This window comes from Erpetoichthys calabaricus, chromosome 4, assembly GCF_900747795.2.
Source record: "Erpetoichthys calabaricus chromosome 4, fErpCal1.3, whole genome shotgun sequence".
NCBI classification, from domain to species: Eukaryota; Metazoa; Chordata; class Cladistia; order Polypteriformes; family Polypteridae; genus Erpetoichthys; species Erpetoichthys calabaricus.
The window spans coordinates 246,641,525-246,667,927 of record NC_041397.2 but is presented as its reverse complement, the minus strand read 5'-3'; the positions used below and the strand labels follow the sequence as shown (position 1 = coordinate 246,667,927).

Genomic DNA, 26,403 nt, shown 5'->3' with positions numbered 1-26,403 from the left:
TAAAATTGCTGAGAGTACAAAAGCTATGATTGAGATTGCACATTTTGTGTTTCCGTCGTTAATTAAATCAGAAGTAGTGCTTCTGTATGTTTTTCACATTCTGCTCCATTGCCATTATGAACACGATTTCTGACCTCACCAGATCCTGACACACACAAGGCTTTCTAAAACTTATTGTGATATAAAAACTTCTGATATTACCAGAATATCACACCTTCATTTTTTTATTTGGAACAATCACACTATTCTGTGAAAATGATATAATACTGTACACCTTAGTATTTTTTTTTAATTGTACTGAAATATTTTAATACAATTATGCATGCTGTCAGCTACCACAAGTTGTCCATCTGGCAACAGAGCAAGGCCTCTGGGGCTACTCAGTCCCTGAGTTATCAATGGTCGACCTTTTCCTTGAGGAGGATAAATCAGGACTGTGTGTTCCTTACTCCAGTCTGCCACCAGAACGTTACCTTCCATATCTATGCACACACCCCAAGGACAAGACAGCACAGGTCCAACATTTGCATTGAGGCCCAGGACCCTGATGGTATTCCAGTCAGGTCCCAGCACTTTGACACAGGCCCCACCTTCATCCTCTTTTCCCCTTTCTGTCACAGCTATTAGGCCTGAGGTCAGATTGCTACCCACTAGGTAAGGCTTATTGAAACCAGGGACTACAGTACGGTCCAGCCTGCGCCCTGTACTAGTTTCTAGCCGAAGAGCAGTGAGAGTGCCACGTCGCATGTCGGCTACTATAAAATCATCATGATAATTGACAGCAACTCCCCTTGGGGAATCCAAGTCATCCCGTCCTCCTCCAAAGGCCTGAAGAAGGCGGCCATGTCTGTTAAATATCAGCAGCATTCGCTCTGCTGCACAGCTTAGGGCGACCAGACCTTTTCTGTTAACAGCAACGTCAAAATAATTCCGGTAGTTGCGGTCACGGTTAGGCAATGCTTCATTCTTCTGGACTGTTATCTGCTGGAGGACATTACCTCGTGCGTCTGTCACCTGTACTCGTGAATTACCACAGTCGACTAGGTAAAGCTGTCCTTGTGATGTTGCATGCAGCCCACTTGGAAGACTCAGCTCAGCACGACCTGAACCGAGTTTTCCAAACTGCATAATCAAAACTCCTTGGTCTTCCATATTTCTTTTGCTAGTTTCCTCCTTTATGTCCTTCTCCACATGTGCACTTGTGTCCTTTGTTTTTGTTCTTGACAACCATGGCTTTCCCCTGACTGCGTGGGATGTACGGATCTTCACAGATCCATTTTCATATTTTGGCCGAACTTCAATTGCTGACATGGAGACTGATCTGGAAAAAGATCGATGAGGGCTTCGGTAAACATGACAGCTGCTTTTGAACGGCGCTCGAGATGAACGCTTATCTGACAGTTCACCCTGAGAAGTGTGCACATTCAGTCTTTGACCTGACACATGCTTCTTGGTGAACTTCCTCACAGCTAAATCTACTTTGCATCCTCTTTTCACTTCCTTCCCACTTTCTTTCCTTCTTTGTTCATGATCTCTGGTCTCTATTAGAGGTGGACCTCTTCTAGAAAGGTCAACTGTTGATTTGGACAGACGATGTCCTGTTACTGCGTGACATGAAATGCTATTGTAATCCCTGGGAGAACTGACAATGAAAGTGTAGGATGAATCAATACTGTCAGTAGGGGATGGCACCCTGATGAATCTTTCTGGGGTTTCTCCTGCTGGGTTCTCAGAGTTATCGGAGTTATTGAAAGTATTAAATGTCGATATGTGACCTAGGGACAGGTCTAAACAGCTCTTACTGATTGGAGCGGCTTGGACATTCATGGAAGTAGACTGCTTTCCTGTAGGCCACCCTTTTACCTTGGTGGAACCTGCATCTTTGAAACTAGATCTGTTCTCTGCCTCAGAATTCACAGAACTTCCATCTTTCTGTGAATTTGTGGATGACGCTACCCTGATGTTTTTCTTTTCTGGGCCGATCATTGCCTGTTGAGCAGTCTTCTCAATGTTATTGCCTATCTCAGCCAAGCTCCCTGTTCTCTGGAAATTAGGACTGATAACAGATTCTACAGACCTCCAGTGGACAGGATGAACTGGAGGCTTAGCCTGTCGACCAGATGGCAGACGGCTTGATAAAATGGCTAAATCTCGAAAAGAAAAAGGAGAGTCCTCATCCTTTGTTATGTTAGATGATGTTATGTTCATGTCTCCCTCTTCCTCAAATTCCTGCTCTGATTCTCCATCACTCAGAAAAGCTGGAATGGCCTGAAATAAGTCTGAATCCAGTCCGAGGCAACTGTTACTACTTAGGACATTCTCATCTGTCTTGTCATCTTTAATCCCATTTTGCACAGTAGTGGAATATCCTTTAGGCTGCACGTTGTCAAGCTGAGGCTCATTGGACAAATGGGAATACTTTAGAGTCCCCCTGTCCACTTTCATTTGGCTAAAACCTCCCACCTTTCTCAATGGGCCATTGCCCTCTACTTTACAGTCCAAACCCATTAAAGGTGGAGTATTCACTGGGAGACCATTGACATGAGCAGTGCCAGTTGTTTCCTGTGTATCCTGAAAATGATCTTGACTTTCCTGTGTTGGCATCGTAAGCTGTGTTTCTCCTGCATCACCTCTTGGAGACAATTTGATCTTCCTCACAACTCGTGTGACCCTAGAGCGAGATTCTTTGAGATCATCACTTTCACCTGAAACTTGTCTACCTAGCATTTCACTTACACCTTTTCCCATTTCCAGAGCACTGCATTCCTCATCTGTGCTTTTCCATATACATTTATTTCCTTGAGGGTCACCAAGGGTCCCTGTCTGATTCATTTCCTCAGGGATCTCTTTAGGATTTGAAAAGTCTCTCTTCTTTTTTTGTAGTCCTCCAACAGTTGGTATGGAGAGGTGTAAGGTTTCTGTTTGGATTTTGATTTCCCCAAAGACCAGAACAGGGTCAGGATGAGGATGGAAACTCACACGCTTCAAGTTCAAGGTCACATTGCGTGGCAGCAGCTCTTCTAGTTTCTCTTTTAAACTCTTTTCACACGTTCTATCTAGATTTTGCTTCATCTCTCCATTTAGCTGGGAGATGCACTGCAGTTTCTCATCAATCTGAGCCAAACTGAGCTGCAGGACCCTTTCATTGTCCTTCTGCAGCTGCCCCAGCCTGCGCTTTGTCTCACGGTGCTCATGCTCTACCCGGTTCAACAAGTATTGCTTCTGCCGTTGTGCTCCTAATAAAGCTCTTTGAAATGACTTTGCCACTCGTTCCAGCTCAGAGATTTGCTGTTGTCGTAGACTCTCCAGGTCCTGAAGAACTTGCTTCAGTTCGGGCAATAGCAAGGCTTCCTCGCTGATGTGGGCAGTCGCACTTCTACCAAGTTGCATTTTTCAAGCAATACTCAAACTATTCAGAGTGGACACCTGAGGAACAAAGGAAAAAAAGGCAAAGGACATAAATGGCTTAATGCTATGTATGCCATAGTAAAACTATTGCAGTGGATTCATTTCATACATGTTCTTCAGTAGTACAAAAACGAAGCTATTCAGATATTAAGATGGTCACTGCCTGTACACAAATTCTCAGTTGTAGCTTAGACAGTTGTGGTGCATGCTTGTGACCACCATCTGTGTATTGTGACATACCTAGTGACTCAGTCGTAGCTGTATACTGTATATCCATCCATTTTCCAACCCGCTGAATCCAAACACAGGGTCACGGGGAGCTGTATATATACCTGTATATATATATATATATATATATATATATATATATATATATATATATAATATATATAAAATTCTTTTCGCGTTTGAAACGGAAATTACGTATGACCACGCAATATGGAAATTACGTATGAAATGGAAATTATGTATGACCATAGAACATTTTATGTATACTCATAAGTAAATAATAATGTGGAGGACCCTGTGTCCTGTGGGGTCCCGGGCTGTGGCATAAATCCAGCTCATGATAAGCAAGCTACAAATATGTAAAGTAAAAATTCACTCTGTCATGTCGTTCCATCTGTGGCAACTGCATGTGTAGAAGGCCACACCAAAGGTATAAATTAAAATAAATACAACAGTTTATTCTGTATTGTTTGTCTCACCACATTGCCACATGGTGAAGGAGTGAAGGCAGCTGTGAAGCACAGACCATTTTCTATTTTCATTTCTGCTTGCCTTCCAACGTCCCCAGATGCAGCGTTCATACTAATGCCAATGAGCTGGGGCCTATTGGCTCCATGGTGGGGGTCTCTCTGCATGTCTGTCTGTCTGTATCACTAATGACTCAGTGGTTGTGTAGTTTTCTTTCTTTAGACTTTGTTCATGCGTTTTTAATCATCTCATTTTGGTTGCTTACTTTCCACTTAGTGGGAAGCTCAGTCACGTCCACTGCATGTTTAAATCATCCATGGTGTCCAAAATGGCATAATGTCACATGAGTGAGGTCAGTTGGGTCTGCATGTGATGTTGTAGGACATGGTCATGTGACTCTTTGGACACGGTGGTTCTGGTTTTTACTCACAATGAAAGCATGTCAAGGTAAGATCATCAAGTATTGTGATCTTTTGACTTTGTCATTTCTTAGTAATTTGTGATATTTTGCACTTGCCTCTGCTTGTTATTTCTTTGTATTTCTTATGCTACCGGCTGTTGATATTTTAATCCTGTTTTTGCTAGTTTAATTTTTGTTTGCAAGGGCGTGGTGCTTGTACCCATTAGAGTTTAGTTAAAATAATAAGTGCTTTTAGTGACTGTGAAGGGTTATGGAGTGAGCCAAGTTCTTCAGGCTAGTGTAGTGTAGTTTGTTTTGACCATAACAATGTGAAGTAAGAATCAAAGCGATATGAATTCATGCTGTCACTGTACAATGCTTCAGCTGATAGATCATGATAAGGTCTTTCCAGTCTCTAGGACTGATGGTTTCACCCAAATGTTACAGTAAGTAATCCTCTCGTTGGTTAAGTTAGGCATCGATGTTCCTCCTTTAAAGTGCTCCGCTTGTATGTGCCAAATTCCTGCAGCAAGTCCAAATGGCCTTGCACTTTAACATCCGTTTCATTTATAGGTTTATGATGACATTATTGTCACGTGGAGAGAGTACAGTGAAATTCTGACTTGGACATACTAATCAACATGGAACAGGTTGAACTCTCTTAATGCTATGGGCTCTCAAAAATGGCTGCACTCTCGTTGAGAGGCCTGCAATGAAGTGGGCACAACTGTTTAAAGGCTCCAGTCTGCTGCTCACTCTAAACGGCATTTAGGGAAGGTGGCAGATTCATTATTCTTTCACATTTTCCATGTTGATTGTGAGGCTTATGTCTTTCTTTTAGTTGAATTTTTTTTTTTTTGGAGGTCTGCCGTCCAGTCACATACATCTGGTGTGCTTTCATTAAACCAGAATGTCTATGGAGGCTTAACTGAAATTTCATACTAAAGCAATTTTTGAAGTCCATGTTTTAAAAAAAAAACAAACTTCTGGAACAAGTTTGATAAGCAAGTCTTTTTGTAGCATGTAAGTTTAAAATGTAAGATCATACCTTGGTTCAAATATTAGCTTGAGTTTAGGTGGACATTGACTTATCCATTAGGGTAAAGAGTAATGTCACAATGAAAGCCACTGCAGCTATCTGAGCGATCCTTCAACTGTCAGATAATGCATCCAGAAAAGTGCATGTCTAATGGACAAGGCTCCTGGATCAATGCAAAGATTTCTGATCCTTTTTATGAAGTCTTAGCACAGTTGCATTGTTGTGACCAGGTGTATTTTTCCCACATAAATCCTGGATAATTTAATCAGGTGTCAGAGAATTTAAAGATAATACAAAAGAGTAGAACATAGCCAAAGTCTGACAAGTGAAGGAAATAAAGTGATGATTAAATTTAAAGGATTGCGCTAAATTAAAAAATATATATAAACTAGAACTTAAAGAAAAGTCCTCAAAAACGCATTTCTTTCACAAATGTAATTTTACAGAGTTTGGATGCTATTTATAGCGAGTGGCCATCTTTTGTGACACGGCATCACATACCTTCTTGTGTGATTTTGGACTGTACAAAAATAAATTATATTGTATACCTAGCAATCACACTGTTATGATTCATCCAGGGTTTCTGTCCTGGTTTAAGTACATCTTCCTCTTTATTGTTGTTTTTGAATTATTATTTTTGTTATACAGTAATGTAGTTTTTTTTGCTAATATTGTTTTATATTGTGTATGTGAGCCTCAGTGCCACATTCCCTATGTTTTGCAGGTAGAACCCCAAGAAGAAGGACCACCATGATGGATCTGGTGAGGGTCTGCTGTCCTCCTCTGACAGATGAGATGTTAACACAAGAGGTTCATTGATTGTTGGAGGTTTAGCAGTTTTGGTTTATTGGATTTTTGCTTATAATTCCTAGTTTACCGCAGTTTTTGTCATTTTGCGCTTCTTTTTGTTAATATAAATTCATTCTTCCTTTATAAAGTTCATAGTTCTCTCTTTCTAAAGTTCATAGTTTATTTGGCTGGCTCGATCTCTGTGGGTGTGCGCGCTCGTGCAGCTGCGAGGGGTTGGTGAGGTAAGTGGCCGCGACTCACCTGCACGTGAGGATGCCGTCTGTCTCAGTTGCTTCATCGGCTTCCTGCGGTGCATGACTGGGATGCCGCGCCCAAGGAGTCATATGAGGATGAGATGGCTCGAGAAAAAGGGAAATCGAGAAAAACAAAAGATGGAAGAAAAGGAGTTATAGGAGGAGAGAGAAGCAGGGAGGAAGATAGGACAGAGAGCTGGTGCAAGAACGAATGAGCAGACGAGAGAGGAGGCAGGCAGCCATGATGAGAGCCCCTCAGGGGAGCGGGTGGCCAATGCTCAGGGTCCTGTAGTAGAGGATCGCTCCAGATGAGCGGTTCAGTGAAGAAGTGGTGCAGGCGACTCTCTGCAGAAGTCCAGGAAGGTGGACTCCTGTCAGTTTGGCGTCTTCTCCTCCTGCAAGGTCTGCTCAGGATGAGGAGTGGAGACGCCAAGATGAAGGGACACACCAGGATATTTAAAAGAAGAGTTTCCTAGCCTGTGAGATTTTAACCTCGGTTTAAAGGACTATTTATTGGATTGTGTTTAACATCCATGATGTACTTGCTTTTTATGTATTTATTTATTTATCATGTGTCCCAGATGGATGAGGACCCTACCCAGCCGGGACGCCTGGATGGTCCCCGTGATGGACAATACTTGCCCTGGGGCACAAGGGGGCAGCCGCCCGGGTCTGCTTATGGGCCACTGGACCGGACTTCGGACATTTATCCCTATCGGAGGACGTGGTCACCACCAGGGGGCGCCCAGACAGTTGTGAAGTCCCAGATGGCAGCACTTCCGCCACACCAGGAAGTGCTGCCGGAAGAATTCCCAGGGGCACCCGGAGTGCTTCCAGGGACTCTCTGGACTCTTCCGCCACACCAGGAAGTGTCATCAAGGGGAGCACCTGGAGCTCATCCGGGTCAGTATATAAGGGACCGCCTCCCTCCAGAAGAGGAGCCAGAGTTGGGAGGAAGGAGACGAAGCTTGTGAGGAGGGGAGAGGCGGAGAGAAAGAGAAAGAGAAAGAAGAAAGAGTGTGAGGAGGAAGGCATTGTGGTGCGGAAAGAAATAAAAGAAGTGTGTTTTGGACATTCTGGTGTCTGTCTGTCTGTGACCGGGGGTATGCTTTCCACAATGGGAGGAAGCACTGCTTCGATTTACTGTTTCTTTGGATTGTCTTTTAAAAGCATTTGTGGAATAAAAGCACTGACGCACTTATACACCTACCCCTTGCTAAATGTGTGTTATGTCCTCATCCGCTGGCTCATCCCTCAGGCACGTTATCAGCAGCTGCGGGTTCAAGAGGCTCCCGAGATGCGATCACTAGCGTGGGGCCAACCCACACAGTCTTTTTGTGGCCTACAACCCCCTTTCACCTGCGAGGATTTAAAAATTATACACATAGCATCGGAGTGACTGAAAGCACTAAAATGGTGATGCACCTGATTGCAAACACTGAAATAATCATACAAATAAGAAATAAGTAATAGAAGATTAATTATATATGTAATCCCGACATGCACGACCGCGTCATCTTCTGTTGATGAGGTAGATTGATGATAACCTTAAAGAGCACATCGTGCATCTGATCAGGTTCTGAGTACATCGTCTGGCTAAGCAGTGAACCAGTGAGGAAAACAAAAATTTAAATGTCCAATTAAGCTTGCATGTCGCAGATTGTTGTATTTAGGAACCCTGCACTAAGTTATACATAAAAATAATCTGAGAAAATGAACAATGATGATGGCAGGCTTCTGAGTGAAAGATTACGTTGCCTGTTCACAAATATCCGAGAAGAGAATGTCGAGAGCTTGAGCCCGGCTGTCTCCAGTGCTGCAGGCTCAAATGGTTTATTTGCATTTGGAGAAGACATTCCTCTCACACCTCGTACTTGGCACGTAAACACGCTTCTCCGTGTTGCACAAGCTCCAACAGTGGATTGTTTGCACTTCCTCCTGTGGTAATTGTTTAAGCCTTTCAAGCACCAGGTGAACAGTTGCCTAGGTTAAGAGTCTAGAATTGATCAGAAGCCAAAAGAAAAGTTTCATGGGAAACTGACATTTCTCACAAGAAAATTACATGGCAGCTCATTTGATAATGGCCCGAGGCGTTCTGCGGACCTGATTCTTTTGATAACATCAAGTGTAGAATTGAAAGGCAGGTAAACTTAGATTGAGTGGCAGCATGGAGGCCTGGCTGCAGCTTTACAAAAACCACTGCAATGAATTCATTTGCCAGCCCGGTTAGTGTCTCCTGTGGGGTTTTGTCCATTGTCCTGTCACTGGCTTAGCTGGACAGACATGCAGCAGTGTGAGAGTGTGTGTGCCCAGTGAAGACCTGCCATCTCATTCCCTTAGGTAGGCTTCAGCTCCCTGTGACCGGACAGTGGAAATGTGGACACAAAGTCAAAACAAGTGATGATGAATGCGTCCTTTTCTGTGGTATTTTATGCAAGAAAACTCACTTGCTTGGCCATAACCTATTCTGCTTGTTAATGAAATGCTGCTTAAATGTTTCCAGTTTTAATTACAATGAAACAACCCAGAAAACCTGACCATCATTAATGACTTCTGTCCCCAGACAGTGCAGTTCAGGGCTACAGGGAGCTGGAGCCAAACCGGGCAGACATGATGGTCAGTCATCACGGGTGTGGCCAGGGTGGTATTTAGGGCTTGAACTACCCCTGAAGTATAACTTATGGCCGTTCCAACAACGTAATTAAGATTCATATACATTCTTATCTTCACTGAATGTCACAAACGTAGTGATGATGCTAACAGTATGTCCTTAACTGTCCAGAGAACATGCAGAAAGAATGTGCTACAGTCAGGGAAGGAGCAACACATTCCACTTCAATAGAGATAGATGTGGATGAATGTATTAAGTTATCTTATCAAAAGAAACGAGTCGTCAAAACGTTACTATAATTGAAGCACTTGAGGGTGAAATGACTTACGCTGGAGTCTCAGGGTGAGTCTCTAACTGGAACTGAAACAGCACCCCACACGCTGCTCTGTCCGCCATACCTAAAGCTGATCACACAAATGTTTAATTTCAGGAAAAGATCGCTGCATTGTGTGACGCTCAGGTGCACAAGGAGACATGGTTCGCTCATTTGAAAAACGAAATTTTTTTAAATTTTGTGGTCACAGTGCTATCAAAATTTTGTTTACTACTTATTTTTGCAACACTGAGCGGTAAAATAATGTAAATACATGTCCTAGTAGAGTACATAAAATGTGGTTTTATATACCGCTTTACAATATTGTGCATTAAAATTGTAGACAGCAGATTCCAACTCAAGTGATGAAAAGGTTGGTGTGCTGTTGTTAGTTGTGGGGAGTGGAGGGTCTACTTGTATTCAAAAAACAGAAACATAATAAAAATACCCAATGGAGATTTTAAATCTGTGCCAAAGTCTCAGGCTAAAATTTCTGGCTGCATCCTAACCTGATAGTGGATCATTGTGACACTTTGCCAACATAAATATCAAATTATTGTGATTTTTGGATATTACAGCCATGAGGGTGTTTTTAGTGTGACAGAAATAATGAGTCCACATTTAGGCACTGTAGGATAAAGCGCCCCCTGAACCATCTTTCATACATTTGAACATAATTTAAGTTACTTTGATTTTGAACTTTTACAGACATTAACATCATGTGACTTACCCGCACCAATTTCAAAGAGCAGGAGAAGTGAGCTGATGTGACTGAGGTTCACACAGCCAGAGAGACGAGTGCCAGGCGTGGGATGTGTTGAATGCAGAAGGCACATAAAGAGCCCTAACACTGCATTCTGGTACAGAAGGGGACAGTGATGAAGAAATGAACAACATCTTTACTACTGTATTGAATACATGAAGGATCTCATTATGTGACAACTGAATAAATAAATCAACATCTAACATCGTACCTTAGTTATAGAGATAATACTCTGCCATCCAGCCCCTCCTACATCTGACTCCGCCCCATCCAAAGTGCACTTGCTTCAGTGGGCACGACTGCAATGTTTTGCCATCAGGAGTGTCTGTCAAAGAAAATAATATAAAAAGAAATTCAAATTGAAAGTAAAACTGAAACAGTAAAGTAATTCATAGCTGATGTTGCAAAGAATGTTTCTCTGTTTTAATGTAGACAAGTTGTAAATTTGCCAATGCTTTTCAATGGGAGATTTTGGAATTTCAAAAATGTGTACAGCGCATGGTGTTTGAGATTTCTCAATGAAAACTGAAGTGCTCAGATTTCCTTTAATAAGTGTGTCAAATTTCAAAAATCTGTCCACTGGGAGTTGAGTTGTTTTCATGCAGACAGACAAATAGACAAAACACAGTATGTGCTTTCTATTGTTAGTTAAATATTGTCATGTTATTATATCCACCTTAATAAAAGGATAAGTGTCTCTGGGTCCGTCTGGTTACCATGTCTATATTTCCAACAGATGGCACATCACAAACATTAACACTTCTTTCATGAATCCCATACCAAATGACATATGACAGAGACATATGCACACTCTAGAGACATAGTAATGCATTTTACTACTACAAATGTTTGTGATGTGCCATCTGCTGGAATGACAAATGCAGTGCAATTTATTACTACATGCATTACAAAATACATTTTAATAGATGGTGCACTGCAAGCATTAACACTGAGGTCTACATCGATTACTCAGATTTCAACTCATCTTAGACAGGTAGCACAGCTTGTTACTAGAAGCAACTTAGGGGGGGCATTATAGTTATCTGTCCATTTACTTTGGAGGCCATTAGTTCTATTTCAGGGTGACTTGACAGTCTATTCATTCATCTCTCTTCAAGCCTGTTTAATCCGGAACAGGACGGTGTAATCCAAAAGTTACTCTGGTAGCAGATGCATGCGGACCTGCTCGGGGAACACACATGAAACTAATTGAATCTGTGAACCTTTTTTAACAACTAAGCCATCCATCCATCCATCCATCCATCCATTTCCCAACCCGCTGAATCCGAACACAGGGTCGCGGGGGTCTGCTGGAGCCAATCCCAGCCAACACAGGGCACAAGGCAGGGAACCAATCCCAGGCAGGGTGCCAACCCACCGCAGGACACACACAAACTCACCCACCCACACACCAAGCACACACTAGGGCCAATTTAGAATCACCAATCCACCTAACCTGCATGTCTTTGGACTGTGGGAGGAAACCGGAGCGCCCGGAGGAAACCCACGCAGACACGGGGAGAACATGCAAACTCCACGCAGGGAGGACCCGGGAAGCGAACCTGGGTCTCCTAACTGCGAGGTAGCAGTGCTACCACTGCACCACCGTGCCGCCCCAACTAAGCCATATTAATAATTTAATGAAGGGATGGGTCAGTCGGTCTGCGGTGGGTTGGCACCCTGCCCTGGATTGGTTCCTGCCTTGTGCCCTGTGTTGGCTGGGATTGGCTCCAGCAGAGCCCAGTGACCCTGTGTTCGGATTCAGCGGGTTGGATAATGGATGGATGGATAGGTCAGTCGGTGTACAAAAGTCAATGGCAGTGATTCCCCAATGCAGAATGGCTCCACATTTGTGAGATCTGACAGTCTGGCATCCCCAGAACACTCGAAAACAACATGCAGGACACAGACCCAAAGAGCTGAAACGAGGTGCAACGGAGGCAGCATTACGACTAAAACAGCAATGTTTAAAATAAAAAAATATGCTTAATGATTGGGGCATACACAAATCCTGTGCACACTTTGTGAATTTGTAATGGCCACAAAGAAACACTGCTGTGCACACCATTGTGTGGAGATTTGTGCATTTTTATTCTCCTTCTCATCTGATACAGAAACCCTGGGCTTTGTGAACTCAGGTTACAGCTCCTTTATTTTTAACTGCTTTTCTCTGGTTTCCTTGTAGCTTTTGTATCTAATTACATGTTGCTGTGCAGCAAGACAGAGAGAGACATAACATGAGGGGACAGGGAGAGGGAAAGCTAAACACAAAGGACTAAAACATCCAGCAGTGCATATGAAAATATAGATACATAAAAGTATACATACTTAAGCGTGTGTATATATATATATATATACATATATATATATAATATATGTCAGTATGCCGATGAATATAGAAGAGCATATACATATCTCACTTTCTAGATATATTACCTATATATACAGTATTTAGATATACAGTGATACTGTATACAGGGATAGATAGATAGATAGATAGATAGATAGATAGATAGATAGATAGATAGATAGATAGATAGATAGATAGATACTTTAAAACACAACTCCTTAAACCCTCATAATCCAATTCAGGGCCATTGGGACCAAAGCCTATCCCAGCCACACAGAGTTCAAGGCAGGAAACAGCTGTGGACTGAGTGCCCATCCATCACGGTGTCCGTTCACACCAAGTCATAGTTTGGCATCGCTACTTAACCTAACATGGCAAGAAAACCCCATGCCACGTCAATGAAAATGTATAAATTCCACAAGGACTAGGAATGGAATTTGAACCCAAGATGCTGTATTTATGAGGCACCAGCACCAACCAACGCACCACCCTATAAATATATCATGAACAATTAGCAGATTTCTCCTTTTTTCAACCCACATATTGCATTTCAGAGCTGAAGTATTAAATTACAATATAAAGGTAGCTAGTAATACACTATATAAACACAAAGTATGAATGAATAAATAAATAATATAAAGGACTGAAAAAAGATCTCTCTCTCTGTATCTATCTATATATATATATATATATATATATATATATACTGTTTATATATATTTACAGAGAGAGAGAGAGATGTACAGAACTTTATATATAGATATATATATATATATATATATATATATAGATATATATATATATATATATATATATATATATATATATATATATATATATATATATATATACACATTTTATATAAATCTATATTAAACTATATTTACACTTAGAATAATAATATCCAAATTATCCATCCATCCTCATTTTGACCCTCCAAATCCAAATCCAATTTATGGTTGCAAAGAAATGGTACTGAAGTATATAACTAAACAGATAAAAGTCATATAAACATACCGTCATACAGGATTTCAATACATATGCAGGAATACATTATACTGTTTAAATAGAGAACATACATAAATGCAGCATATAATAAATAAACACATATGAATATTGTTTTACATTCTATGTTTTTGGTGCTTTACAACAATCAGACGCCACTAAATTGCAGAACCTTAGGTAGCTCAGCTCTAGTTTTTTGACCAAAGGCTTGTAAACTGCAGGGCTCAAAAGTTCAAACATTTGCAAATGCATTTCAAGCAAGCCTTCTATTAAGTGACGTTGAGTTTTTATGTAAGCTTCAAAGACCCAAGCCATTCTTGAGGCAGACAACTGTAACTGTGCGATGCAGATAAAGTTCAGAAGTTTAACAGTCCATTTGTGCTGCAGGTGCATGCTGGAGTCTGACAAGTCATATTTCTCTGCCTCTTACTACTGTTTTGTAGCCTGTGTAATTATCAGCCCTGGCAAAGACATAAAACTGTGAGGAGCCCACTGAACATGAAGCTACATGCTCCGACCTTACCTGCGCTCTCCTGCACAGCCCTGCCGCCCGCCCGGCCTGCCGCTGCTCCGCTCCGCTCTGCTCTGTGGACTCTTTGAATGCCAGGCTTGTCACAGCTTGTGACTGCTTGGCTTGTTGCTTGGGGCAACACAGGCGGCTCTTCCTCTGTGCAGACGCTTTCACACGTCGCCATGCCCCTGTTGCGGCTCAACCACATTTCTGACCAGCTTGACACTCTTATTACATTACCTACAGGATTTTCAAAGACGTATACAGTACTATACCTTCTCTAAAGTATTTTATCCTAATTTTCAGGTATTCTTTCACACAGTTTTGACATATAAAAGTGCTCAGGAAAGTAAATAATTAAAAGTCCAAGACAGGGAGTGGGGGGTCAGGGTGTTGTTTTGTTATAATTTGTCTCTCACAAGTAACGAGTCATTAAAGAGCTGACAGCCTTCCCTTTTATACATTTATATTTTTATCTATCACTTCAAATACACTGCTATTGTTCAAATATTTTCATTATTATGAGATACAGGCAGGGACTAGATGGGCGACCTGAGTATTTTAAAGTCAAATGTCATCCTCACAGAGCACACAGGCTGTAATAACTGAAAGCAGATCATTTCCTTGTGGGTGCCTGAGGCCTCAAGCAGTACAAGATCCTTCTTAATAATCCTTCCTATTGTTTAATGAAATACAACTTTCCTTAGACACTAAACATACTTTTATGATTAGGAACTTTCCAGCACATTCCCTAGACACACACTAGAGTGCTGTAATACTTATTTTCCATACACTGAGGAAAAGTATCAGGATTTGTTGGCGCCATCTATTGGAATGGATTAGAAAAGTCAAATTTGTCAATTAATGTTAATCAGTCATTGGTGTTGCCGTGATGGTAATTAATCAGACACTTCATTAAGGCTCCCACTTTATTTTCCACATCTTTCTCTATAGGTGGAGTTCCTGGCCATTAGCTTTGCATCAAAATAACTGAAGCACATCCACTTTAAGAAACAGAACAGTACAATTAAAACACAATGATTACAGAAATAAGATAATGGCTTATAACTCAATATAAGAGATGAGACGCAGGACAGACGAGACAGGTCAAAAAAACACATTTTTAAGCTTTTTGAAGTTAATCTCCACTTTACATGCTTTTTCATTTAGTGTTTTGCTTTTGGAATGTCATCGTCAGCCTCGGGTGAAATAAAGTTAAACCATTAGACTGGTTACACTGTAACAGTCAAAAATGAGAAAGTACATCTTTGACAGGCTTAGAATTCACAGGCCAAAGTATATGCACCACAAACAAATGCTCTCAATTATTGTGCCAGAAAGAAACAAAAAACAAAAACACCAAACAAATATCTAATGTCACTGCACTGCGCCGAGTCCCCAGAAATCACACAAGATACACAACAATAAACTGGGGTTGAAAACAAAAACAAAAACAAGCACATTTTGTTCCTCCTCCTTCCACAAGATGAAAATCAAGGGGACAGAAAATGAGAAATAATCAAAAATGAAAAGTGAAAAATAGGAAAAACAAAAACACAGTGGAAACTCTGTATATTGAGGAATATAATTATTAGGATCACCGCTTGACTGCTCAGCCATCTTCAAGTTTTATATGCCAGAGAGATCTGCCTGATGAATCGTTACTCACGTTAGCCTGGCAGGGCCTACCACAGACACGATTTGTCCGTTGTGTGGTGGTGTCTTCTTCAGCTTGCTTTTAGGCTTCCGTCTCCTGCCATTTTGTATAGAAAGTGTGATTCTTTCTGGCAATGGAATTAAGTGCCAAGATTCCCTTCTTGAAGTATGGCTCCTTCTCCCAGATTGGACTCGGCCTCTCTAGCATATAATTTGAGCTTGGACATGGGAGGCTTAGAGTAGTTGTAAGACTCTTCTGAAAGTAGTTCCTCAGCCCAAAGTGCTTTCTTGTTCTCAAGAGAGTGGCTCAGTGTCCTTTTCCAACGAGACTGAAGAGATGAATGAACGTAGTGTTACGGTTTAGTGTAGCCTCTGATGATTGGCTCAATGTCCATTTTACTTGCAGAGCCAGCACATGTTTCTGGGTATATTATTTTGTTGATCAGGATGAAAAGGGTTTTGTTTGTGTTTGCAAAATCAGTTGTCCTTTAGGAATCCCTGCAGACTTGATAACTCACCTCTGATTAACAACTCTTGCTATCACATGAAGCTCATGTTCGTTATACACTCAGCTACAGGAGAGATAGAGCATGTGGGGTACAGCAAATGGCTCTCTGCTTTTCTGTTAAATTGGTTCTTTTCCAGAGAGACTACCTTGTGTGCCAAGGACACCTCAATGTGACAATGCCAACTGTGTCCTGCACCCAAATACTTGCAAAACAAAACGTATTGATTCTACATTCCTAAAGATGGCACATCACGAATGTCCACACTGTTGCTGAGATTCCAATACAAACTGCTCTGTCCATTTTTGAATAGAGGGTTTGGGTTGGTTTTGGTTTTCAGTATTGCAGTGCAGAGAGACCTTAAAGTGAAACATGCACTTTGCAAGCATTGTTAAGTAAAAAGAAAGAACTTCAGCACACAAACAAGTGCACAGACTGCACAGAACAGCAGCAGTCGATTATTAACTGAAATCAGAAGATGAAAGTAAGCCAAAATTCACAGTCAGGATCAAGCAAATCCATCCATCCTCTTCCACTTATCCGAGATTGGGTCGTGGGGGCAGCAGCTTGAGCAGAGATGCCCAGACTTCCCTCTCCCCGGCCACTTCTTCTAGCTCTTCCGGGAGAATCCCGAGGCGTTCCCAGGCCAGCCGAGAGACATAGTCCCTCCAGCGTGTCCTGGGTCTTCCCCGGGGCCTCCTCTCGGTTAGACGTGCCCGGAACACCTCACCAGGGAGGCATCCTAATCAGATGCCCGAGCCACCTCATCTGACTCCTCTCGATGCGGAGGAGCAGCGGCTCTACTCTGAGGCCCTCCCAGATGACTGAGCTTCTCACCCTATCTTTAAGGGAGAGCCCAGACACCCTGCGGAGGAAACTCATTTCAGCCGCTTGTATTCGCGATCTCGTTCTTTCGGTCACTACCCATAGCTCATGACCATAGGTGAGGGTAGGAACATAGATCGACTGGTAAATTGAGAGCTTTGCCTTATGGCTCAGCTCCTTTTTCACCACAACAGACCGATGCAGAGCCCGCATCACTGCGCACGCCGCACCGATCCGCCTGTTGATCTCACGCTCCATTCTTCCCTCACTCGTGAACAAGACCCTGAGATACTTGAACTCCTCCACTTGGGGCAGGATCTCGCTCCCAACCCTGAGAGGGCACTCCACCCTTTTCCGGCTGAGGACCATGGTCTCGGATTTGGAGGTGCTGATTCCCATCCCAGCCGCTTCACACTCAGCTGCGAACCGATCCAGAGAGAGAAGAAGATCACGGCCTGATGAAGTAAACAGGACAACATCATCTGCAAAAAGCAGTGACCCAATCCTGAGTCCACCAAACCGGACCCTCTCAACGCCCTGGCTGCACCTAGAAATTCTGTGCATAAAAGTTATGAACAGAATCGGTGACAAAGGGCAGCCCTGGTGGAGTCCAACTCTCACTGGAAACGGGTTCGACTTACTGCCGGCAATGTGGACCAAGCTCTGACACCGGTTGTACAGGGACCGAACAGCCCTTATCAGGAGTATCCCCCCACAGGATTCCCTGAGGGACACAGTCGAATGCCTTTTCCAAGTCCACAAAGCACATGTAGACAGGTTGGGCAAACTCCCATGCACCCTCCAGGACCCTGCTAAGGTGTACAGCTGGTCCACTGTTCCGCGACCAGGACGAAAACCACACTGTTCCTCCTGAATCCGAGGTTCGACTATCCGACGGACCCTCCTCTCCAGAACCCCTGAATAGACTTTTCCAGGGAGGCTGAAGAGTGTGATCCCTCTGTAGTTGGAACACACCCTTCGGTCCCCCTTCTTAAAGAGGGGGACCACCACCCCGGTTTGCCAATCCAGAGGCACTGTCCCCAATCTCCATGCGATGTTGCAGAGGCGTGTCAACCAAGTCAGTCCTACAACATCCAGAGCCTTGAGGAACTCTGGGCGTATCTCATCCACCCCTGGGGCCCTGCCACCAAGGCGTTTTTTGACCACCTCGGTGACCTCAGTCCCAGAGATGGGGGAGCCCACCTCTGAGTCCCCAGGCTCTGCTTCCTCATTGGAAGGCATGTTGGTGGGATTGAGGAGGTCTTTGAAGTACTCCCCCCACCGACCCACAACGTCCCAAGTCGAAGGCAGCAGCGCACCATCCCCACCATATACAGTGCTGACACTGCACTGCTTCTCCCTCCTGAGACGCCGGATGGTGGACCAGAATCTCCTTGAAGCCGTCTGAAAGTCGTTCTCCATGGCCTCCCAAACTCCTCCCACGCCCGAGTTTTTGCCTCAGAAACCACGGAAGCCGCATTCCGCTTGGCCTGCCGGTACCTATTAGCTGCCTCTTGAGTCCCACAGGACAAAAAGGTCCTGTAGGACTCCTTCATCAGCTTGACGGCATCCTTCACCGCCGGTGTCCAGCAACGGGTTCGGGGATTGCCGCCACGACAGGCACCGACCACCTTACGGCCACAGCTCCTGTCAGCCGCATCAACAATAGAGGCAAGGAACATGGCCCATTCGGACTCAATGCCCCCCACCTCCCTCGGGACATGGTCGAAGTTCTGCCGGAGGTGGGAGTTGAAGCTACTTCTGACAGGGGACTCTGCCAGATGTTCCCAGCAGACCCTCAAAACACGTTTGGGCCTACCAGGCCTGACCGGCATCCTCCCCGACCATCAAAGCCTATTCACCACCAGGTGGTGATCAGTTGACAGCTCCGCCCCTCTCTTCACCCAAGTGTCCAAGACATGTGGCCGCAAGTCCGACGACACGACCACAAAGTCGATCATCGAACTTAGGCCTAGGGTGTCCTGGTGCCAAGTGCACATATGAACACCCCTATGCTTGAACATGGTGTTTGTTATGAACAATCCGTGACGAGCACAGAAGTCCAATAACAAAACACCACTCGGGTTCAGATCGGGGGGGCCATTCCTCCCAATCACGCCCTTCCAGGTCTCTCTGTCATTGCCCACGTGAGCATTGAAATCTCCCAGCAGTACGAGGGAGTCCCCAGAAGGTATGCCCTCTAGTACACCCTCCAGGGACTCCAAAAAGAGTGGGTACTCCAAACTGCTGATCGGCGCATACGCACAAACAACAGTTAGGACCCTCTCGTCCACCAGGGTAAACCTAATGAATAGGCTTCAAGTCAGGAGGCAATAAGTATGCCCACACCCGCTTGGAGCCTCTCACCAGGGGCAACTCCAGAGTGGCAGAGAGTCCAGCCCCTCTCAAGGAGATTGGTTCCAGAGTTCAAGATGTGCATTGAGGTGAGCCAAACTATATCTAGCCGGTATTTCTCGACCTTGCACACTAGCTCAGGCTCCTTCCCCTTCAGAGAGGCGACATTCCACGTCCCAAGAGCCACCTTCTGTAGCTGAGGATCGGACCGCCAAGATCCCCACCTTCGGCCACCACCCAACTCACACTGCTCCCGACCTTTCTGGTGGTGAGCCCATGGGAAGGGGGACCCACATTGCCTCTTCAGGCTGTGCCCAGTTGAGCCCCATGGGTGCAGGCCTGGCCACCAGGTGCTCACCATCGAGCCCTACCTCCAGGTCTGGGTCCAGAGTGGGGCCCCGGTGACCCGTGTCCGGGCGAGGGAAAACTCTGTCCAAATTTTTTGTTCTTCATAGGAGGTTTGTTGAACCGCTCTTTGTCTCATCCCTCACTTAGGACCAGTTTGCCTTGGGTGGCCCTACCAGGGGTAAAAAGCCCCGGACAACAGAGCTCCTAGGATCATTGGGACACGCAAACCCCTCCACCACGATAAGGTGGCGGTTCGAGAAGGGGCAAGCAAAAGATAAAATCGGAAAAATAAATAGAATGAAGCACACAACACCAAAGAGGTAAACAAGGAGTGATGGACGAGTTCAAAGCCAAAGAAATGTAACCTAAGGGCTTACTTGAATTTAACTAGCACCAAGAATTATTTTGTTTGAAATATCCATAAACTTGGACAAACTAGAAAGTCTAAGGGGCTAACCTTTATTCCCCTTTGACCTGTGATATCACATAGTTCATGACCCCTGATTGTAACCCCTGACAACCACATAGCAACTGTCAACAATGTCCCTAAAAAGCAATGCTAACAGGAAGAACAAGATGGCACTGCAGGACAAGACAAAGAACAGCTAATCTCAGTGAAGATGCATTAAAGCAACAAATCATCTTACTCCTTTGTCTCAAAACCTTCAAAACAATATAGAAATTATTTTTTAGAGTTCCCGGGAACAAGAATGAAATTATGGCAACTTCAAATTCTCCCTTTTGCCAGGTTTGTGAGATTTTTTGGTAGAAGAAACCTCATCTGAAATCCCTTCATTCATATATATTACTTCCTGACTGGCTAAAATTTAGTTTTTGTGAGAAAGTCAGATCTGCCCAAAACTGCAACTGACAAAAAGAAAGCAGCGTTAATGCCATTAAAATAACAAACTGGGACTGAAATGAAGTGCACTGATTTTTTTTTTCCCCAGTGGTTAATTAGCATGAAAGAACTGAAAGATTTTATAAATGCTTAGCATGTTTTTTACAGTGTATTAAATAACTTATGGTGATAATAATTTATTGGTAATGGCATCTAATGATATGAGCCACATAAGGTGAATAGACATACCATATTCTGTATGTGACTCATCTGCGCACATTCAAATGATATACAAAGAGTGATCAAAAATATTTGACCCTGAACCTCAAATGGAAATTCTGTTTTGTAAGTTGATAAATGTTAGCTCATGTGTACTACAATATTGAGGTTTATGGTTTAATGTTTCTTGTATCAGGATTAAGTTAACATGGAGATCAGAAAGAATCCCCAAAACCAAGTTTTGTGCTCTGACTGAATTTCTAGCTCTAGAGAACAATACACCTTTGGAGATTCACTTTTGCTTAGTCAATATATGCCGACATTTCAGTCAACAGAAGAACTAATGATGGAATTCCCAAGGCAGGGTTGGTCTCAAAGATTACCCAAGGTCTGACCAAAGTTCTGCATCTTTGCCATCATAGAATTAATCAGAATGGAGAATCAAAAAATGTTGATGTATAAAACATTATTAGGGTTCATTGTGGGTCACTTCAATCCATTCCTCATGTAAAAGTATACATAAGCAAGTTTGGTGTATATTGTTGGGTCAGAATGTTTTCTACTGAAAGGAAGCATCACCACATGAAAACTTCCAAGAAGTAGATCAAGATAATGAACTTGGACCAAGAGAATTTAAGAAGTAATTTATAATGAAAAGAAACTTAAATACATCACTATGTCACAGACTCCAAACAACACTTCAAATGGAATCGTTGTAATTCTCCATTATGATAAAAAAATTCAATTGTTTATGATGGTGAAAAAGACAATAATTACATACTGTATTGATATTGATTGCATATTAATATTATTGTGGTATTATTATTGAATACATGGTTCAAAATTTCCACATAATCAATATTACACCGACTTGCTTTGGTGTTTTCTTTTATTGGGAGAATGATACAGACTGCAATAATTATCGGTCAATTTTTGATCCAGCAGGTCTAAACTTTACTTTTATTAAATCAGCATATAACTTAGAGGAGTTATCTTTGACTCCAGTATGTCTTTTAAAATACACATTAAACCACTATCTAAAACCTGTTTTTCCCAGCTTGAAAATATTGAAAAATTAAGGCGATTTTCAAATAAGCAGACTTAGAAATTAATTTACTGTCTTCTTTCAGGCAGAACTGGCATTATTCACAGATTTTAAATGCTTTCAATCTGTAGCTTTCAGTTAATTCAAAATACTGCTATAAGAATCAGTCCAAGAACTAGAAAGTACAGCCGCATAACAGCCGTTTTCTAATCCTTTCACTGGCTTCTAGTTAAGTGTTGGGTTGATTTCAAAATTCTCCTTTTAACACATAAAACCTTAAATAGCCAAACCTACTTACTTAATTGAACTTATCAATACATACATACCAGAGTGTATGCTACTGTGTCAAGATGCCAGTCTACTAAAGATTCTTCTTCTTCTTTCGGCTGCTCCCGTTAGGGGTTGCCACAGAGGATCATCTTCTTCCATATCTTTCTGTCCTCTGCATCTTGTTCTGTTACACCCATCACCTGCATGTCCTCTCTCACCACATCCATAAATCTTCTCTTAGGCCTTCCTCTTTTCCTCTTCCCTGGCAGCTCTATCCTTAGTATTCTTTTCTCAATCTACCCAGGTTCTCTTCTCTGCACATGTCCAAACCAATGCAATCTCGCCTCTCTGACTTTGTCTCCCAACCGTCCAACTTGAGCTGACCCTGTAATGTACTCATTTCTAATCCTGTCCATCCTCGTCACACCCAATGCAAATCTACTGAAGATTCCAAGGATTAATTCAATAAATGTGGAAGGTTAAGCTTTTACCTCCAGGGCCTCAAAGCTATGGAACGATCTGCTGGCTTATACTGTATAAGAGATCCCTATTTGGCCCAAGCCGACAGGAATTTTTGCTTTTCTTTCCCCCATTGTAAATTGTCCAAATTATGTAAGTGGCAACATTAATGGACATCTTTTGTTAGCATCCTTTCAGTTTGAAATGGCTTTGTTTTACTGTAAAGTCACAGGTATCTTTATGTGTGTATTTTATGTAATTTAACCTGTGAACTTGTACAGTGCACTCAGGGAAGAGCGCTATATATATATATATATATATATATATATATATATATATATATATGTGTACAGTATATAAAAGAAAGAAAAAAAAGAAACAGAAACTTATTGTTCAGGGTCTCAAACTGATATCCCTTTTTTCTCCAGAGTCTAAAATGCATTACATTTTCTCATTATTAGCACATTCACAGTAAACACATTTTCATATTGTTCATCAGAATTCCCTTGTAGTTCAAGAAAATGCTTCTAACCTAGATGTATACATGATACTCTTTCGACTAACACCTTTACCCACCACTATCATCATACAATTAGTTTTAAGTACCTCTTATGCCACTCATTTCTGCCTTCTAGTTTCATTTCTATTTTCTTTGTCTTGAAAAAAAGACAACTGCCAGTGATTGCTGCTACTCCTACTTACCCTAATGGTAAACACCTAACCAAATTTAAAATTGTAGTGTGCATTTGTGTTCAAAGAAAACAGTTCAAGAGGAATGATTAAATTATGACAAAATACAATTAATATTTTGCATAACAAAACATGCATATGTGATTGCGTACATAGAGACCCAAGGATGAACAACTTTTGAGACTGGGCAGTGCAACACACAGCTTCTCTCCAGACAGCCAATTGCTTCTGGTAGCACAACATCTGCAAAGGCAGCGGCACCTGCTGCTAAACTGGTCCAATAATTCTCATCTTCGCCAATAGTTAAATCTTCTAGAAGGCTTAACTCTACAAATGATGGCGCCGACTGGTGTGGCTGGCCGTCTGATCGTCTCGCTAATCTATGTTTTATCTTTTTTTTTGTATTAGTTTATCCCAACAACCACTGTCCTACGATTGTGATTCTTTACTTAATATATTTTCTTGCTTGCTTTCCTCTCAATTTTCATCTCCTGTTGAGATATTATGTGAACCTCCACCTTTGTTTTATTCATCTGCTGACTTCTTCACCTGGATGCTGGTGTTTACCTGTATCAGTGAGCTGAATGCCTCTCGGAGATGCAAACGCACCCACTGCTGACGTGGAAAAAGAGCCGGTATTGCTGTTAAACAATGCCGACTCAAGTCCCAGAGCTTGGTTTCCTGATGCCTGCAAGTTGCCTACGAACCGTCTTCTCCAGCACAGGACTCCATCCCTGGTTCATGGGCGCTGGATACCGGATTTAATTTCTCCATCTCAAGGCGGCATCACTCTTCCTCGGTGTGCTCTCGGGGAGTAAACGCTGCTAATCTTCGCACGTTCACTCATGCTCATCCCACAGTGAGCTCTTCTACTTCTATCAAGGCTGCTCTCTTGAACTTGAGATCAGGGTCCAATAAAACTTTTATTCTGCAAGACTTTATTATCTCAAATAATCTGGATTTCTTTTTCATGACTGAGACCTGGATTGTAAATGGTGACTCTTCATGTTTTACTGACTTGGTACCATCAGGTTATTCATTTTTAAACTCTCCTCGTCTGACTCGTCGTGGTGGGGGCATTGTCACGGTTTTTAAAAGTATGTTCTTGTGTCAGAGCCTTACAAGGGGTCCGTTTAGTAGCTTCGAACTGTAACTTTTCGAAGTTTGCAGCTCCCCTTCTTTGTTGTTTGCTGTGGTTTATAGACCTCCTGTAATTAATGATATATTAATTTCTGAATTCTCTGATCTCCTGGCTGATATCACCCTCTCTCATGATAAAGTTTTTATTGTTGGTGATTTTAACATTCACGTTTGTTGTCAATTGAAACCTTTGGTTAATGACTTTTTATCACTATTGGAATCATTTCATTTTATTCAGCATATTAATACGCCAACCCACTCTCTCGGTCACACCCTCGATCTCGTTCTTACATGTGATATTTCAGTTAATGATTTTGATTTATGCGATGTTTCTTTTACTGATCACTTTTCTATAATGATGGATTTGAATATTTCTGTAGATGTCCCTACTACTAATTGTGCTTCACGCTGCTCTCGCTTTTTAATTTCTTCTATTATATCTGATTTTAAAAACATATTCTCTAGTTTTAATGTGCATGTCCAATATGACTGTATTGATGATTCTGTCTTAGAATTTAATTCTTCTTGAAAAACGGTATTAGACTCAATTACTCCACTCAAGACACGCTGTAATAAGGGAAGACCTGCTGCCTGGCTAAATGAAACTACGAGATCGTTGCGCTGCGCCTGTCGAACTGCAGAACGGTGTTGGAAAAAAGATGCTCTGATTGTTTCTAAACAGATTTTTAGGACTTCTCTATTCAACTTCCAGGTTGCAGTTAAGAAATCTAAACATGATTTCTTCGCTGATTTAGTTTCCCGTCATTCTCAGAATCCTAGGGTCTTATTTAATGCAATTAATGCGGCCATTCATCCTCATTCTGTGATGGGATTAAATAGCACTATTCTTTCATGTGAGCAATTTCTTTCTTTCTTTCTCAGTAAAATTGATAAAATTCGCTGTGGTATTGTTCCAACTGACTATGAACTTCCTACTGTTAATCATGGTATTGTATTCGAATCTTTTGATCATGTCTCACTTTCCCAGCTAAAATGAACTATTAACAGCCTTAAACCAGCACCAAGTCCTGTTGATATTGTACCACCGCGCCTCTTAGTGGGAGCCTTTGATGTTTTGGGCTCATCTTTACTAGCCATTATCAATGATTCTATTAGCGCGGGGGGTTGTGCCCTCATTTTTTAAACATGCTGCAGTGCGTCCCTGTCTAAAAAAGGCAGAATTAGATCCTGGAGTTTTAGCCAATTTTCGCCCGATTTCCCAATTGCCATTTCTGGCTAAAATACAGTATTAGAATTATTTATAATCAATTGGTTGATCACCTTCACTCCAATAATTTATTTGAGATCTACCAATCTGGCTTTAGGCATTATCATGGTGTTGAAACGGTCCTCCTTAAAGTATTCAATGACATCTCTATTATTACTGACTCAGGTGGCGCTGCAGTCCTTCTCCTCCTTGACCTGACTGCTGCCTTTGACGCTATTGACCATGAGATATTGCTGGTGCGGCTTGAACATCTTGCTGGGCTTAAAGGGGCTGTTCTTAACTGGTTCAGGTCATATCTAACTGGTAGACACTTTTCAGTGACTTTAAATTCCTCTTTTTCGTCTAGTGCTCCTCTTAAATGTGGTATTCCTCAGGGAACCATTTTGGGTCCTATCTTATTCTCTATACCTTCACCATACTGGAGCTATTTTTAGGAAATTTAACATTTCTTTTCACTGCTATGCTGATGACACACAGGTTTATATTCCCGTCTGCAACTCTGCAATAAATCAACTACACAACTGTCTTTCTGAACTAAGATCCTGGATGGCTAATAATTTTCTTGATCTGCATCAATATAAAACGGTGGTGCTTATAGTGGGTCCATCAGCTAAAGCCCAAATTGGTCTTGGACTTCTCGGCTCTTTCTCTGTCTTTTGCAAACCTAAAGTCCGCAATCTTG

The 26,403-nt window shown here is 42.3% G+C and overlaps 1 protein-coding gene across 2 annotated transcripts in view; it reads right to left on the bottom strand.

Moving 5' to 3' along the window:
• Positions 1-210: 210 nt before the first annotated feature.
• LOC114651236 (uncharacterized) overlaps positions 211-26,403 on the bottom strand; it is a 118,942-nt gene continuing 92,749 nt past the window's right edge. The window contains exons 1-2 of one of the 2 annotated variants that reach the window (XM_028801179.2): positions 10,485-10,601; positions 211-3,426 (exon numbers count right to left, since the gene is read on the bottom strand). In XM_028801179.2, the coding sequence (XP_028657012.2) occupies positions 289-3,390 (3,102 nt within the window). In that variant the 5' untranslated portion in view covers positions 3,391-3,426; positions 10,485-10,601 and the 3' untranslated portion in view covers positions 211-288. Of the gene's footprint in view, positions 3,427-10,484; positions 10,602-26,403 lie in introns of those variants that run through there. The other variant, XM_051926183.1, reaches the window with a different exon arrangement.